This window comes from Phallusia mammillata, chromosome 2, assembly GCF_965637545.1.
Source record: "Phallusia mammillata chromosome 2, kaPhaMamm4.hap1.1, whole genome shotgun sequence".
NCBI classification, from domain to species: domain Eukaryota; kingdom Metazoa; phylum Chordata; class Ascidiacea; order Phlebobranchia; family Ascidiidae; genus Phallusia; species Phallusia mammillata.
The window spans coordinates 25140672-25158893 of record NC_137253.1 but is presented as its reverse complement, the minus strand read 5'-3'; the positions used below and the strand labels follow the sequence as shown (position 1 = coordinate 25158893).

Sequence of the window (18222 nt, the reverse complement as noted above, 5' to 3'; positions counted from 1 at the left end):
TCTCGTAGTGATTACATTTACCATTCTCCGTTCCCTGCAAACAATTACAGTACACCAGTTTAGTCACTTGTAAACGTGTTTTATATGGGATGTTAACATTGTTTTAGATTGGATAGTTTTTAAAGATAAACGAGCAAACTAATTAGATTGTTTTTGTTCTTTCAAATATTTAACTTTTCAATTTACACGTACACTAAAGTGATGTTGCATTAATTTGAATGTTGACATGTTTTAATCAGAACAAAAAAGTAAAGTGTGCTGTAGATAAATGTTTAGAAAAACATTCAAAAAAATGAGCAAAGATGTTCATTACGAAAAAAGCAGAAAAATTCCACTTGTGGCACCGAGAGTGATTAGGATTGTTTGAAGTGTGGCCAAATTGAGGGGGACATACAGTACAGAAACCTTTACTCAGTTTTTATCGTGATTTTTACAACGCGCAAAAATGTTACTGGGGGCATCAATAGTGATTTGGATTGATTTTGGAATGTGGTCAACTTTTGTAGTACAAAATACATTCACTCAGATTTTGTTGTACCTCGCTGGTATTTTCCTCTTCAAAAACCAGTGTATCATCTTTTGAATAGTTGTCAGCAATGTCAGGGGTTTGACTGCGCGACGATTCGTGAGATTTCGAAACTGGTTGGTGGTTTGGAGCGTTTTCTTGTTGTAATTTCGAATTTGCAGCATCTTCGGAAAGTGATGACACGGTCGCCAGAGATGTTTCCTCCCCAGCACCGACATTCTTTAGCTTTGAAAAGTATTTTGTTTATGTTTCACACAACAGGTAAACAATACTCAGTGAAAACCTAGAGCTATTTAGAAAGCTTGTGTTGTATGGCAATGAAATATTAAATTATACATCAAATCGAAATTGGCTGCATTAGTTTTGTGCAAAGTATGCCAAAACGTAAAAACACCAAGATAAGCTGCATTTTGACCTGTAAGGTCTTATCAATGCAGCTGATGACGGAAGATCGGACGTATTGGCTAGTGAGGCAATCCAATGGCACTCCAGTTGGGTCTTGGTAGTTTACGCTAGCCAATACGGCCGATCTCGCGTCACTAGCTGCACTGATAAGACCTTATAGGTTGAAACAGAGTGCACTGCCAAAAACGTTTTACCAATATGTGCCCAAGTTTATATTTTAATTTAAAGTTGAAAATCACATGTAAACTGCAAATGACGTATGTACAAGAATCTGTAAGGTTTTCAGATTTATCCCCGGTACTTTCCGCAGATAATACACGAACTGCAAGGCAGCTTTAATATGAAGCACGAATGTCTATGACGAAACTTTTGTGAGTGGGTTAGACTGAGAAAACCAGCTGTCAAAAACAAACCCTCGTGAAGGTACACAGACCAACAACACAAACATACCGTGCTAGTGTATGGTCTTCGGCCGTCCGAAACCACCTCTGTTAAAGCGTTTTCACCACGTCTACGCCCATCTTTACATTCTGTAAACGACAAAATAAAATTTGCACAATTTTAGACAACCGTTTTTGTTGCGTAATTTGACGGTAAAGTGCTTTTGTATCGCATAGTTGCTACAGGATTGGTTTAATAATGTGACAGGGTTGTCAAGCTACTACACAAAAGTTGTCGCAAACTTATCTTTTAATAGAATGATACCACGCTTTGTCGAATGTGAAAGCCCCAAGGTGCGGTCTAGGGTTGGTGAGTAGGTAACTACTAATCTAAAATGGTTCAGCTTTTGACAAGTTTCTCTCCTCCGAAATACAATACACGAAGTAATTTTAAAATCTTTTTAAACCGATCGTATTAAAACACCGGACTTAAAATGTTTTACAAATAACCCTTTTTAAAAAGATATGAATAATTTTTTCATTTGTTTTTGTTTTGGAACACTAACGTTTGATTATTCACAAGATACAATTTGATGTTATACAGATACAACTTTAAAAACAAAAACACTTACTTTGAATCGTATAGCTGCATACAAGAGCTACGATCAGAATTAGTGAAATACCACCCAAACTTCCGAATACGTTAATCACAATAATTTCTGTCGGTCTTAAAGCGTTTACGATTCCCACTTGAAGCAATAACACCAAATCTTGCGGCCATCTCATCCTGCTGTCTCAGCTGTAAATAGGCACAGGACCGTGCAAAATTGCGCAGTAATTCCTCATCTGGCTTGGCGGATGGAGAATGAACAGACCATGCTGGTGCTTTCTTCGTGTGCTCAGACTTGAGGGTGACGCACAAGTGGCGCACCCAAAACATGACTCAGTTCACTACAACCGTATATTAGTGGTCTTTGTAGTGTATTTGAAGCTTAAGTTTGCTTGACGAGTCGTTATAATATATCACACTGACTGTGTTAAAGCTTCAGTTACAATTGAACACCCAATGTCTTGTGCGCAGTACATTTATTTGAAGAACACTACGAACTCAACATTGCTAACACCAACTCTACACTAAACCTAATCATGCAATAAAACTGTACAAAAGTCAATAGTTCACAAAAATCAAGGTATACATGACGGGAAATTAAATTATGTGACTTCATTCTGCACGAACAATTAGTACTCATTGCTTTCGTCATCGCGTACGACGATAATGTTTTTGGTGAGAACAATCTTCATTTCTGTGTCCGTCGAGTCACTTAGGTTATCTGGAGGAAGAAAAATAGCAGAAAAAGATTGAACAATCACTAAAAATCAAATAATGAAATAACATAAATTACAACTGCAAGTTATACTGCGTATACCTTCAGACGTATCCGTTGCACTTTCGACCTCCGTTATGGTAGTGGTTTTTACAATCTGTTGACATTAAAATGTGAAGTTTAAAGGGGCGTAATTTGTTGTGTCGAATATGGCAGAAAAGTGGAAGAAAGCTACCTTGGAGGTGACATGATGAACTTTAGTTGTTTCCAATACCGTTGTGGAACTATGCTGTACACCTACAAGGCCGTCCTTTTCTGATTCCCATTGAACCATCATCTGCTGAGAACCATTGTCGATGACGCAGCTAATAAATAGAAATAGTAACCAGCCTTTGATTTTGGTTCTAAAAAAAACTTTTGAAAAGTTCACCTCTCCATTCTCCTTGAACAATAAGTCCCAACTTCCAGTCCGTTTCCCATAAACTGCTCTTTATTATCACTGAAAAATGTACACCCTATCGTTGTACATAATCGGAGACTTTTTTTGCTCTGAATCATTCACAAAGTTTATTACACCTCATATAAAAGACAAGTTAAGTTGGTGTTTTTCGTGCAGTTAAAATTTGGTACGTATAGTCCTACCAGGCTTGGCATTATAAAAATAGATGCAATATGTGTGGAAAGCCGGGAGAAGTGCTTAAATTTTCCATAATGTTTGATAGAGTTGGCGCCAGAAATGAAAATCAACGGAAATTGATATCTATCCTCAATCCACACCTTCACATGTTGAACAAATTTATAAATAACACGCACCTTTGTCGTAGTAGAACGCGAATCACTGTGTCTGATATAGAGGATTCGCCTGACTGCCTACGTACGACTTTATCAAAGGTCAATCCAGTTTGGTAAAGTTCAAACGCCGCCCAGTCCTCTGAGAAATTCCCCATGAACAGTCAAAATTAGTCACGTACACTTGGCACTGAAGAATATATTGACAGTGCATAAATAGGCTCATTTCTTACCATTTGTGCTCAAATGTGATTGTTTCGAATTCTCGTGGTTCCTACAGACTTTAAAAGTGCAGTGCCAAGACCTTTTTCAAAGTGAAAATGTGTTGCCCAATTATCCGCCATGCACCGTTGAACCAAACTACGACTATTAGTGTGTATTGAATCGTAACGACGTGCCAACTTTTCCAGTTGAATATCTGTTTAACTGTAAAGGCAGTTTGGGATATGTACAACTACATACAAACACCACTTCATCAGACTTGTAATACGCAGTGATGCTTTTTCTCGTTGACATTCCTTGAGTTTTTGTCATTAAATTAACAGCAAGAATTCTCGCAATTGATTTACTGGCTATTTATCGTCTTACAACAAAGTATTTCTTCGTCATATGCGTTTGTTATTTGTGAGTTTCTCTACGGGGCACGAATACACGATGAATAGCGTACAAGAAAAGTGCAGCGTGTCAGTCAAATAACAATTACAAAAGAAGTTGTCAATTCTACGCGAACAGGAACTGTCAGGTTGAAAAGCGGGGGTACATGAAAAGTGAAGCATGCAGTGTGCACAAAGAAGCAAAAGTCTTTACAAACAAAGGCAAGAAATACTACAAGCGTGGAATACAAATCTAATCAAGCATGAACTGTAACAGGCGGTCACGTAATGCAACTAACTCTCTTCCTCGAAGTCGCCCTCCTGTGCGATCAGCTGCTTGGCAGTTTCCTCGTCAATGAGCTTGAACTTGAGAGCTTCCTGCACTGTCATCTCGTTGCCCGTGTTCGGATCCACGATCACCACCCTCCGGCTGAGGATCGCTGGAGGACTACTCGGGATCGCCGTTGGAGGAGGAGAAGTCGAGGATGTGGAAGCCACTGCTAATGCTGGAAAAACCAACCCACAAAATAAAGTGTCAAATATGTACAAAGATACATAAACTGTTGCCACCAGGAGTACTACACATAAGCTCAACAACGTGATTGCGATAAAAATCACAAAAAACTTCATTTAAAATCATTTAAAAACCATACTCATCGCCCAAATAAAGTATCAAATATGTACAAGGATGCATAAACTGTTGCCACCAGGAGTACTACACATAAGCTCAACAACGTGATTGCGATAAAAATCACAAAAAACTTCATTTAAAATCATTTAAAAACCATACTCATCGCCCAAATAAAGTATCAAATATGTACAAGGATACATAAACTGTTGCCAAAGGCGTACTGAATAACGTAATTGAGACAAAAATCAAATAAAAGATAATCTGTAATTTATCTGTAAAAAAATCCATATTTCATTGCCCAACTAACTAACCTGCTGGCGGCTCTCCCTTTCTTGACCTTCGCTTCTTTCTCTTCTTTGTTTCTACCACCTAAAATGATCGTTTACTTTTAGTTGATTGTTGCTCACAAAAAACTCCTGCTTGGCTACATGAGTATCCAAACCTCTGTAGTGAGCTTGGCTTGTGCCTTTTCCCGAATCTTCTTCGTATCAGGTTCTGGTTCGAATGGTCGCACGTTCTGCGTTACGGTTCCTCCTTCGGTCATTAAGAACAGTAGATTGGTGTCCTTGTCCAGAACACATCTATTTCGCAAGTGATAAAACGTTATACAACAAGGTAGTGCACAACCATTGAATGCAACTGTGATTTGAGGCAAAACACAGGTTAGTCTGCTCATAAGCTTTACAGAGAATATTTAGGAATACCTTCCCATCAGTTCCGAATAGTTCAGATTCTCTCCAGTCATGGGATCAAAATAGCTCGTTGTTTCGCGTTTCTCCATTTTCTTTGCCAGACCGGAATCAATCATACCTCTCTTTAGCGCCACCTGGACGCTAATGCGAACAGGACTCTTGATGTCGACTATGCCTCCAGTGGCGATTTGTGCCTCCAACAGTCTGACGAAAATCAAAAGGATTGACATTGTTGAAGATCAGTTTTGGCATATTTGTCAATTAAATGTGACAAACCTAATTGCATGTCTTTCCACCACAAGATGTCGCGCCATAGCGTCACATAGAGACAACACTTCACGCTTGAAAGGTTCTCGGTACCCGGTTACGGCTCGATGAGCACGTGACACAACGTCTTCAAATTCACTGCCAAAATAATAGAGGATTTTGAATAAGTATAAAAGTGCGAAAATTGACGTATTTTACCTGTCAATCACGCCTATGCGTATCGCGGTTTCCAGGGAGACCGATTTGCCTGACTGTACATCCATGATCTTTCCACAAGCCGCCTGTGCTTCAAGAAGTTCGAACGCGGTGCCTTTGCGAATGAGACCAGCGCGACTTGCTTCAACAATGCTCATCTTTTCACCTAGACATTTAATGCAAACATTCGATATTGTTAATTGTATGTCTTTACGAGCCTTACAAATATTGGCCATTAGGCCTCCATACTGTGCAACCACCAAGGTTTAATGCAGGCAAAAGTACTTAGAGGGTGTTGTTTACTACCGGCTACGAATCATAATTTCTTAGGTCTAATCTAGTTTGTTTACAGCGTGGATAATTAACTTTTATACTCTATGACCGGAACAATCAGCTTGAATTTGCATTGCAAACCTTTTGAACAAAACGTAAACAATACCTGTAGTCGAGCTTATGATACCAGCAATAGGCATCGTCCCATCCACGTAAACTTTAAGATGGGCGACCATGTCTATCACCTCATCAGTTGTCATCAGCCCCTCGTCATACTTCTGAGCAGTGTTGCTATCCAGAAGATCGGCTGCGAGAAGATCAGCAAGCAGCACCTGACGCTTTGTGGCTGATTCAAAGACCACCTGTGTGAAATTTTAAAGTTGAGGTAGTATTTTATTAAGAGTAGGCTGTGTTAGTGTGGAAAGAAGAAACATAATACGTTACCTTTGAATGTTTCAATGCTGCCCTTGAGCGTGTTACACGGAAGGGTAACAGCCTTAACCCGGTGTCCTTGTCCACCACACATCTGAAAACAAACAAACAAATTAATGGTTAAATATATGCATACAATAGCAACATATCTCGACACAATTATAAATCAACCACCAAAACTGTTTTTGAGGTTAAAAGTTTAGTGCACTACCTTTCCATCAATTCGAGATAGGTCAGATTTTCCTCTGTGTTCGGGTCAAAGAATCCTCTCGTGTCGTCTGAAGGATCTTCCAGAACATTATGCAACCTTTCATCAAACAGACCCCGCTCAAAGGCGACCTCTACCGGCAGACGATGGTTGGCGTTAGGATCAATAATTCCTACATGAAAGGGACAAAGATTTATTGGCAACGTTTTCAAAAAAATCAAATTTATGATCTCAGTCAACTGTAAAACACATTTAGTGACGTTGCACCGCACAGAAGTTCCCGATATTGGAATACGAAAAACAGATTTGAAAATGCAAAATATGTTGCTGAAACTGCACAACGATCGTTGGAAAGGGTGTTTAACGCCGTCGGTATATATCATTAGTAATAGTTTATTATTCAATCAGAAAAGGCTTTCCTCGCCCCAGCTGAACTGTAACACTATACCTCCAGTAGCAATCTGAGCTTCAAGGAGTCGTATTCCATGATTTTCAACTACCAATCCTCGTTTCATCGCAGCAAACAGTGACAGAGGTTCCTTACTCAAACGAGTCTTATATCCGTACACAGCCCTCTCAGCCCTGCAACCAAACTTGTCTTTGAGAAAAAATATTGACTCATGTCGTTTACGGGCGAAACTTACCGGGTCAGTACAGCCTCAAACTGTCGGTCGATAACGCGTTTTTGCGAAGCTTCCTCGACTGACATTCTCTCAGCCGTTTGTGGGTCAATTATACGACCGGTCGCAGCTTGTGCTTCCAGCAAACTAATCGAGGTTCCTGTATAAACAAAAAAATAAAGGTATTTTACGTGGTACATAAAGCTGGACAAAATGTTCTGTGAAGGTAGTTTCATAAAGGCAAAAAAGGTTCACGACATTTTCATTTTTATCCGATACCGTAAAAATTCTAATAATGATTAGAGATTTGGTCTATTAACCTCTTCTAATCAATCCTTGTTTCCAGGCATCATAAATTGAAATTTTGTCCCCAGTATCGGACATAAGCAGTCCAGCAATCGGTTCAGCTCCAACCAAGTATTGTTCCAACGATTTCTCAACCACTGACTGTTCAATTTCACCTATAAAATGTGGTGCATAAGATTTGTTTCAACAAAGAATGTTTTTTGACTTTTGACCCGAAACCTACCTTCTTCCAGTTTTTCGATTGTTGATTCAGTGACGACACCAGCTTTGAGGAGGTCATCTATGGTCACTTGCCTCTTCCAACCTGACAAAAACTTGATATCTTTCCGCGATTTCCTGTAATACACAATAGTTAAAAGAAATGGTACCAAAATGTTTGACGAAATTGTCTCAGAAACAACCTTCGTTTTTCGTGTGTTGTTGTGGTAACAATCACTTCTTCCATGGTGACAGTAGTTGTCGATGAATCCTGTTCTTTCTTGGTCTCTTCCGAAATCTACATCGTGATTGAATACAATACGTATTAATCTTAAGTTGGATTCATGTTGTACATCTGAGGCAAGATATAAAACTTTTGGAACAAAGGTATAGCAATATAGGCGTTTCAATTTCAATTTTGTTTGACTCATGGAGTATCAAAGTTTGTACAGATTTTGTTACTTTGTTCTAGACAGCAATGCTCACAAAAAAAACGCTTTTGTCAGACGAAGTATTATTAGATCCTCCAAACGTTGAAGTAAAACTTGTTTATTGCACTGACCTCTGACACGACCATTTTTCCTTCGTCAGAAGATGATGAAGACGAAGATGAAGTTCTAGTCCGTGGCTCTATAATAAAAAAATCATTTACATTTCATCCCATGTTTATGTACTGCTTAAACACGATGATGTTTGCCTGCCAGTATCACTTGAAATTGCATGTCCGAAGCCACAATCTTACCTTGTTGCACAACATGAGCAGCACTTGTCGTAACAACTTCTTCAGAAGCTTTTGTAACTTTTTCAGCAGTTTTGACTCGGAATGGGAGCAACCTTAAGCCTGTGTCCTGGTCAATCACACACCTGCAAAGCAATTTAAGACCTTGTGTCACTGTCACAGTAGTAACAAAAATCACATAACACAAAATCAGTGCATTTAACTTTTAATTTCTAATGGCCTGTAGTGTTTTAATCGAAGTTGTAAATTGGACCACAGCTTTTCAGGTCGGGCTAAGGCTTGATTTGGACGTGATTTTACACTAAGCCACATTGATGTTGTAACTTCAACCTGGTAAATTTAATACTTAACACTTTTTCATCCAATTTTTTATGTTCGATCCGGGTTTCGGGCCTCCATTACAGGCCAGCTTACCAGTCACACTTTTTATGTAAAACAAATGGTCAGTCTATTTTTATGCCCTTAGCTAACGTTAAGGACGTTACAAAGTGGATCACCTTTCCATTAGTTCAAGATAGGTAAGATTTTCTTCTGTGTTCGGGTCGAAGAATCCTCTTGTATCGTCCGACGGATCCTCAAGAATCTCATGCAGCCTCTCGTCAAACAAACCTCGCTCAAAGGCGACCTCTACCGGCAAACGGTGATTCGCTTTTGGATCCACAATTCCTAGACATCAAAATGAAAAAAATAGTGACATAACGGTGCCAAAATTATACTTGGATAGCTTTAGTAATTTTATTCGTACCTCCAGTAGCTATCTGTGCTTCTAGTAATCTAATTCCATGATTTTCGACTACCAGTCCACGATTCATCGCCTCGAATAAAGACAGAGTTTCGTTTCCACCGCGTGCTCTGTATCCAATCACAGCCCGCTCAGCTCTGCAAAATGAAACACAGCAATTGTTGTTAACCACCGACCAAGGTAACAAGTTGCCTGTAGTACATACCTGGTCAACACAGCCTCAAACTGCCTGTCAATTACTCCACTTTCGGATGCATCATGAACAGACATTCTATTAGCGGTCTTAGGATCAATAATGCGACCAGTGGCTGCTTGTGCTTCAAGTAAACTGATGGATGTTCCTGTTAAAATAGTTACATTTTGTCGATACTATAAAAGAATTATACAGCTATTCAGTTAAGTAGAAAGCATTTTGTAGTTTGTAAATATAAAAAAAGACTCAATAGGGCTATCCACCTCTTCTAATAAGTCCCTGTTTCCAAGCATCATAAATGGAAATCTTATCTCCTGTATCGGACATAAGCAGCCCAGCAATAGGTTCGGCTCCCACCAAGTATTGTTCCAATGATTTTTCGACCTCAGACTGTTCAATTTCACCTGTTCGAAAAATTGCTTGCCTTTCAATATATGACAAGTTTGTGTGGTCAGTTTGAATTTGTGACTTTACCTCCTTCAAGTTTTTCGATCGTGGACTCAGTGACTACACCAGCTTGGTATAGATCTTCCAATGTAACTTGCCTATTCCAACCCGACATAAAGTGAATGTCTCTCCTCGATTTTCTGCAAGAATATTAAATTACGAACACATTCTTTTGCTATGACACGTTTTATCGACACAAACCTTCGCTTTTCTTGGCTAGTAGTTGTTACAATCATCTCTTCAGTGGTTACTACGGTAGTTGACAATTCTTGTTCTTTTTTGATATCTTGTGAAATCTAAAAGGTAATGTCATATTAGTCAACACAAGTTTTTATAAATCTATTTTAAATTATGTCGATTATTGTACAAAAGGCTTTGGGGATGATTTGTTTAACAATAGACAAGCACAACATAGGGAACAATCTTTGAATTATTTATGAACAATGAAACAAAACATGAAGATTACCTCTGATACATAGCGTTTGTCCTTATCCGAATCTGATGATGTCCTTCTAGGTTCTTTTTAAAAAAAATAAAAATTGAGTAACACACCATTTTTTCACGTCCAGCAAAAATGGTAAATGCACAAAGATTTCCCAAAGCATAAAGTAAATCGAAAATCACCTTGTTGTACAACTTGGGCCTCACTCGTTGTAACAACTTCCTCAGATGGTTCGGCAACTTTTTCAGCGGGTTTCGCCTTAAACGGAAGCAACCTCAGCCCTGTATCTTCATCGATAATGCATCTGAATGCAAGGTTTCAAGTAATCATTTTTGGTAACAGCACTTTTATCAAAGTTAGAAAATGTCTGGTCAAAAACAATTTTGGAATTTTTAAAAGTTTGTAAAGTCACTGTAACACTCTTGGTAATAACCTTTCCATCAGTTCTTGATAAGTAAGATTTTCCCCTGTGTTGGGGTCAAAGAATCCTCTTGTATCATCCGATGGATCTTCCAGAATATTATGCAGCCTTTCATCGAAAAGACCACGCTCAAAGGCGACCTCCACCGGTAGACGATGGTTGGCCTTTGGATCAACGATTCCTGAAAAACAAAACATGTTTGTATGGGTTTTGTCACCAGCAACATACACTTTTGTAACGCAAAAAACTCACCACCAGTGGCTATTTGCGCCTCTAGTAACCTAATTCCGTGGTTTTCCACCACTTGACCATTGTTCATTGCTTGAAACAACGACAACATTTCGTCTCCTCTTCGAGCCCTGTATCCTATCACTGCCCGTTCAGCTCTAAGAAAAAGTAGGTTTAATGGAATTTTGTTCACTAAGTAGCTTACGTAATTTAGCCACATGTCTGTCTGCTAAAGTATTTTTTCTATTTACTCTTTTGTTTACTCTATGAATGTAACATGTGTTACCTTGTTAGAACTGCCTCAAACTGTCGGTCAATGATTTTATTTTCCGACGCTTCTTTTACCGACATTCGATTTGCATTTCTAGGGTCGATAATGCGACCTGTTGCAGCTTGTGCTTCCAACAAGCTGATTGAAGTACCTGAAAGCAAATTATCGAATACCGATCATATTTTAACCAATTAAAATCTACCTGTGGGACTTTCTCATTATAAGTTTATTGCTTCAGAGTTCAGACATAAGTAGACCTTGCAATTACCTCGTCTGATAAGACCCATCTTATAAGCGTCAAATATGGAAATCTTCTCTCCAGTGCCTTCCATTATAAGCCCAGCAATAGGTTCGTTGCCGACCAAATACAACTGAAGTGACTTCTCAACATCTGCTTCCGAAATTTTCCCTGTTGCAACAATCAACACAAAAAGTTAAGGACTTAAACTTCCATCACTTTACTTCCGGTGAGAGCCATTTTCTACTTTTGCTAATGTTGAGTGATCATGTAGTAGTTAGATGTGTATGTTAAATTTCAACAAACCTGTTTCCAGTTCTGTCACTGTAGTCTCCGTCACGATACCGGCTTGGTAGAGGTTATCCAAGGTCACCTGTCGGTTCCAGCCTGATGTAAATCGAATATCGGCGCGAGATTTTCTGCTTAAAATATTGGTTAAAGATTATCAAGATAATAATTGACAACAGGTATCGAAATTATTGTAGAATTAATATTCAGAAAAAAATCATTACTACCTGGAAAAAAACGTTCAAGAAACCAATTGATCCAAATTATATAATATTTTAATGCTTACCGCCTTTCCTCCGGTTCTACAACTCGTTCCTTAGTTACAATGGCAGTTACAGAGGACGTGTATTTCTTATCTTGTTCTATTTCAACTTTCTTGTCAAAGTCCTTCGCCATCATTGTTACCGAGTGAGTTTGCGTCTGACCGTCAACCTGGGGATGCAAGATAGAAAAAGCTCGCAACAAAGGTTGTGTGTTTTCACTTAGTTTGTGCTAAGAAAGTAAAACATGATTTTCTTTTATAAAAACCTTATGATAAATTATTACCCTTGTTTCGGAAATCTCATCTTCAGAAGATGACGATGAAGAGCTTGATGACATTTTGTCTGCCAAAGAAGAACAAAATAAGCAAAATCGCAAACAAGTGTATTGTAAAAACTATAATCAAAGACAAATATATGTCACCTGTTTGGACACCGATGGCGACATGATGCATTTTGGCCTCATCTTCTGATTCTGATGTAGTCATTGCCGTGGCTGTTGTTGCTGTAAACACAAACAATAAGTAAACATACCTTCGAGCAAATAAACCACGAATGACCAACTTGTATGAACGTCTTCTTTCACGAGTTCACGAACAACGACGTCATCTTTCACTAGTTCACGAACAACGTGGTGCTTTGTGACGTCGCGGTTCGGTGACGTGGTCCTCTCGATAATCGTCGTGGTGATGTGACGTCCATGCTCTTGGTTGGTGACGTCATAATAGTACTCGCTTGAAAACGATTTTCCGTCGCTGACCAACTCCTGTGGAATGTCGGTAGAAGTAGCAATTTCCCTTGTTCCTGCATCAGGCAGAGATACAGTCGAAGAAGATGAAAGGGGTCTTGTCTGGGTAGCTTGGACTTCCTTATGGGTAGTTGTAATTATTATTTCTTCCTCTTCTGAGCTCTCTGATGACGAGCTTGAAGACGTGGGAGGCGCTTGAATCTTTTTCACCTTCCTCTTCTTTTTCTTTTTCTTCTTTATCTTCTGCTCTTCCTCGGACGACGATGTGGACGAAGATGAACTCGACTCCTCTCGTGTGACGTTGGACACCTTTTTGTGCTTCTTAATGACGATGTTCTCCTCTTCAATAAGCTCAATGATCTCCTTGTTTCGAATGATTTTGCGGCGCACTCTCCTTCTCTGCTTGTCAACCACGGCGTCGCCGTCACCAGAAGACACACTTGCGGTCCCCTCCTCCAAAACAACGATCTCCTCATCATATGAGCTGTGATCTGAACTCTTCTTGACTGACACCAGCTCTTCAGACGTTGTCGACTCTGCTATGGATCTTTTTATCTTTCGTTCTTTTGCAATGGGGACTTTTTGAATTGGAGCTTCCCTTTCGCTCTCGGAAGAAGACGAAGAAGACGTTGGAATTTTCTCCTCGATTAAAGGTTTCAAAACTGGTTGTACTGGCTCATCGTCTTCTGAAGAGGACGACGAGCTGGTGCTGCTTTGAATTGGCTCTTTAAGGGGAGGAACAACAATCACTGGAGGAGCTTCATCAATCTCGCTCTCTGGTGAAGATGCTGATGATGATGAAGATGATAATGAAGATTCAAAAGGAGGCTGGCGATCATCTATTGGTCGTTGGGCAACAATCTTTGGTATCGGTTCCTCTTGGACTTCATCTTCACTTGAGCTTGATGAAGAACTGGATACTTCTGCTGGTTTCGTGCGTGGTAAAGTATCTTGGTCGGTATAAGGAGCTAGAGGAGGTGCTTCCTTGCTTGGCGACACTATTACTACAGTCACCGGGTCTTCGTCAACCTAAATACATATGACATCTTTTTGTTGCTGGTTTTGGAAGTTGATTAGCAAGAGTTTTAAACACGTTAGTGTCACTATTCTGCCAAAGTTTGATCAAATGTTTTACACATATTTTTGTTTAAGTATGTAAATGGTTGTTACCAAAGTTTGAGTGGTCTCTTGTATTACGATTTAAGAGAATTGGGATTGATGTATATGATTACATGTTTCTAATTGATATCAACACATGTTAGGTTTGTTATTTCAAGAAACATTTTTCATGTAAACTTATATGTAGGTTGGTTTCAAATCAAATTTGTTACTGCTGGCTAATTAGCAACAACTAACATCGACAACAGTGTAAGGTGGTGCGTGCTCTTCTTCCGGCATAGGAGCCGACGGTACAATTTCGTCCTCATCGATCAGTTTCTTCTTTGGATCTGCAACAACATTCGAAAGTTTACATTCAGTCGACCACAGGACTCTTATAAAAACCGCATTCGAGCCTGGGGCGTTACAAGCAAGCTCGTTGGTGCATTACAAAGCGTACAAATGCCGTAGCTGGAGGAAAAGTGCGTTTTGCACGAACTTGGCTGATCGGTTGCACACGGTCCATCAATTGCAGTGATTGGAATTTATGATACAAATTGATACGATGCGATGAAATGACACAGTTCTTGGACCGCATAGCAACGAGCGTATGTCACATATGCAATTATAAATGAAATAATTGTGAAACACAATAAGTTGAACATCACTATTTGCGTTGAATAGCCCCATAACTTTTGAAACGTATTTTTAAATGGTGCGGCATGCCTTATCAACCTGTTCTCCCTTCAAAAGTAAAGTGGAAAGTTGTAAAATTGTTTGCTACTGACGAGCTTGTTAATTCTTATTGAAATGTGTTAAATCCCAATCAAAGTATGTGGTAAAGCTCTTGGTCAGTTTAATCTTTATCAAACAATAATTGCCCCAAGTTATTTGCGCAACTCTTAAATAAGCAGAAACCCGAATCAAGGCATTTAGTTTTGACTTGTAAAATGTAAAACGTTTGAACCTGAAAAACCGTAACTGCCAAACGATCAAAATAAATTGTACAAAAGCGGTAGTTGATATTAAAATAATAACAACAGGAATTCCTTTATCATCACTGCGGACGTCGGAAACAATTCGATCGCGATAAATAGCTCACGGGCTAAAAGCAATGATCAAGTTAATCGCCTACGCTTCAACTGCAGACAATATCCTTTAAAAAATTTACGGTTTGTTTTCGCCATGCTGATCTGTATTAAGCGCATTACGTGTAAGCGCAGGTTGGCTTTGGCAAATAGATACTCAGTAGCGGGTGTTTTGGCTTTGGGGCAAAATTGTATTGCTACAAGCATAAATGTTGATGTAAAAAGAGGTTTGTAAAAAAGGAACGCTTATAAAAAGTGAACAGATATTTTGAGTCTGCGGGGCAAATCATATCGATACAGTTAAATTACAATTTGTTGATGTAGTGCTATACAAGAATTAGCCTAACATTATCTGTGGCTTTGTGAAGTTTATTGCGCTTATGCGATTCGAAATTCAAAAAAAGAAATGCAAAATATATTAAAAAGAACACCTGTTCAGTTTTACGTAAAATAGTTTCCCCTTAATGCAGAAGATTTCCCCTTCTTTGTGCAAAACCACCATGGCTGTCCAGAATTACAATTCATTACGTCGATGGGAAGTACTTTCGCTAATTACATAATAACGGGTCGTGGCCGCGCCGCGTCAAAACATAGGACGCTAATAACCTACATAGACTTGTTATCAGCCCCCAGCACAAATACTAATCATTTTTGTCTGTGGGAAGGCCAAGCTGGGTCGAATTGTTGGTTATTCCTCGATTGCGGGGTCCGCCTTCCAACTTACGCACTTTGAAATATTGATTTCGAGAAACATTACGCCTACCTGGTGATGATGACGTAGAAGAGCTAGGGATGTCATTAGGATCCTTCTCCTGGTAATAAACACAAGACATGGTTTCAAGATACGGTGGTATAGGAATGTAGAAAATATACATTTAAGGCAATAGTTTTGGCATGTGTATTTGGGAAAAATTTAGATTTAAATATGTCCAAATAGCCTTTTGTTAAATGTGACGGCGCCTTACCAATCCCAAGTAACCAAGTAATCGTAAGGCATTTATTTCAGCAACTTTTGAACTTAAAAAATCAGACACGAGTTTAAACTTGTGTAAAACATGGTATTTTGACAACCGTTTTTCTATTTTCAATATACTGGATGGTATATTTCTTATTAGAGCTTTCACCACCATGAAATATGTACCCACTACTATACATATCTCCCGACACCTAACGAACCATCCATCTTTACTCTATCCAACAATGATTCATTCAAATACCAAGAAGCGCTTAGAGTGGCTAACACAAATGATACATATCTAGTTCCCAATTCTATTTATCCCCGAGCTATTTGGTACGCTATCGCCGTGGCTGCTTTGATTTGTGCAACGTTTGTACTTGATATACTAAGAAATGTTCGAAAGACTTTCTTTCGAGATACCAAAACGACAGGTCAAGACTGTAACTATGTCCAGAGCAGGAAAAAGCCGTGACCCTTGGCCCCACAAGATAAACAACCTTTCACTCACATCGATATCAATGAGGACGTGGCCATTGCTGTCATGCGGATCCTCGTATGATGTTATCACATTGTTGTCCGGTTTTAGTTTGGGTTTTTCTGCACAATATATAAATTTGTTAAACCCATCCAATAGTTATTGTTTCGCGAATACTGATAAGCGAGTCCTCCGTAAAAAAGATTTTCTAGGTTAGCGCTAACACGTAAAACAAGTAATGAAAACACCTGTGTTTGCTATGTATGTTTTACAGATAAATGCTTATAACCGACAAAATTCAAAAAAAGTTTACTTTTAATTTGATTTTGAGGGTAGTGAAATTACATGTTCTAATACTTAAGGGCGTTATGTCGAGGTAGTGCAATAACCGTAGTTGTCATCAGTGTAAATAAATCGGAACTGACATTTATGATCTTGCTGCCCCAGGCGCATTTCTGTCAGTTGATATCATTCGTACTTGTATTGTTATTGAAGCTGCTTGAAACGCGGTGATTTTTGCATGGCCAGAAGTAAATTACATGCTTTGAGCCGAACAAATGAAATAAGTGAAGGGTATCTTAGGTTGAACGTGTGACAAATGATTTTCTTTTATCACTGCCATTCAAAATCACGCCGGGTTCAACATTTTTAATATTGGCATGCTAATTTTCATGACAAATAAATTTGTGAAAGTTTTTGTAGAAGCATAGAGCCAATAAATGATAAGCTGCAGACAGTGCACACTGTTTCGACCTACAAGGTCTCATCAGTGCAGCTGGTGACGAGAGATCGGCCGTATTGGCTAGTGTAGCCATCCAACGGCACTCCAGTTTTTGTTTTGCGAAAAGCGTGGTGCATTTACTATTTTAGGGCAATGTTTAAAAAATATAAACGTCTTCAAAAAAGATTAAACTAAGTTTTTCGCGTAGCACAACTATATTGCAAATCTTCGTTAAGTGATGCACTTACTGAAAACTCGTTTTATAAAGGCGTCACCATGGTACCATACAATAACACACATAACCTAATATGGCAAGGTGCACTTGGCGTTTAATGTAGCCAAACAAATTGTGGAGTTTTAACACTTATTTTGATTTAAAAACGTTAATTTTTTTTTTTATAAATATTCAACAGTTTGTTGAACACTACTTTTGTACAACCACGAAAGAAACAGACAAAGTTTTTACAAATCAATTAACTAATGATTCAACTCAAAAATTGCGACAAAAAATAAATAAATAACGAACACAACTTACTTTTGGGTTGTCGGCGGTACAGCAGGTAGGTTACCATGCCAGCAACCACTGCAAACTGCACCCCGAGAATAACAAAGAGGGCAATAAGTCCACCATCCATCCTTGCAACTCACAAATGTTCTGGACCCGATATATCGCGTTGCTTCATAAAGGATGACGTTTCAGCCCCCGGCTATTGTTCGTTCTTACGGCTGAGGCCCAAAAGGTTCTTGGATGGCTGAGCTACTTCTGTCTGTAGTACTGGATTGGTTTATGCCACAAACTAAAACCCACACGTGACATCTACGTGGGTGCGTCTTTTTTGCTAAGGGTTTTGTGTTTTTGTCGTAATTTTGTGATTTCGGTTTTAAGTGTGATTTAAATAGTAGCTCCTAGTAGCCTACATTACATAAACACACATTTTCTCTTCTGGTTGTTCGATATGTTCTGAATTAACAAATATTCATAGCCTAAAGCGAGATACAACAGACGATTAGTTAAAATATAGACA

At 38.9% G+C, this 18222-nt stretch overlaps 1 protein-coding gene across 2 annotated transcripts; it reads right to left on the bottom strand.

Annotated features, from left to right (window-relative positions):
• Positions 1-4022: 4022 nt before the first annotated feature.
• Positions 4023-17835, bottom strand: LOC145212258 (plectin-like). Of its 2 annotated transcripts, none has more exons than XM_080080318.1 (37): positions 17733-17835; positions 16510-16598; positions 15807-15855; positions 14214-14305; positions 12674-13886; positions 12534-12614; positions 12396-12454; positions 12136-12281; positions 11868-11983; positions 11592-11732; positions 11339-11474; positions 11077-11210; positions 10837-11005; positions 10586-10707; positions 10428-10480; positions 10163-10257; positions 9989-10101; positions 9778-9918; positions 9527-9662; positions 9325-9458; positions 9077-9245; positions 8583-8704; positions 8403-8470; positions 8044-8138; positions 7866-7978; positions 7657-7797; positions 7361-7496; positions 7165-7298; positions 6720-6888; positions 6521-6602; positions 6243-6438; positions 5807-5969; positions 5618-5746; positions 5354-5545; positions 5092-5230; positions 4961-5018; positions 4023-4524 (listed from the first exon to the last, which is right to left on the bottom strand). In XM_080080318.1, the coding sequence occupies exons 1-37, from the start codon at positions 17830-17832 to the stop codon at positions 4313-4315; spliced, it is 5637 nt and encodes a 1878-aa protein (XP_079936444.1). In that variant the 5' UTR covers positions 17833-17835; the 3' UTR covers positions 4023-4312. The 2 variants fall into 2 exon arrangements, with proteins under 2 accessions (XP_079936444.1, XP_079936445.1); XM_080080319.1 differs by having other exon boundaries at positions 11868-11980.
• Between the last annotated feature and the right edge of the window lie 387 nt (positions 17836-18222).

Coding starts and splice junctions, on each gene's coding strand:
- LOC145212258 (XM_080080318.1), bottom strand. CDS start 17,832: ATGGATGGTGGACTTATTGCCCTCTTTGTTATTCTCGGGGTGCAGTTT. Junction 8,705..9,076: donor TATCTTGAACTAATGGAAAG/GTGATCCACTTT, acceptor ATTGCTTTGCAG/GTGTGTGATTGACCAGGACA. Junction 7,979..8,043: donor ACAACACACGAAAAACGAAG/GTTGTTTCTGAG, acceptor TGTGTATTACAG/GAAATCGCGGAAAGATATCA.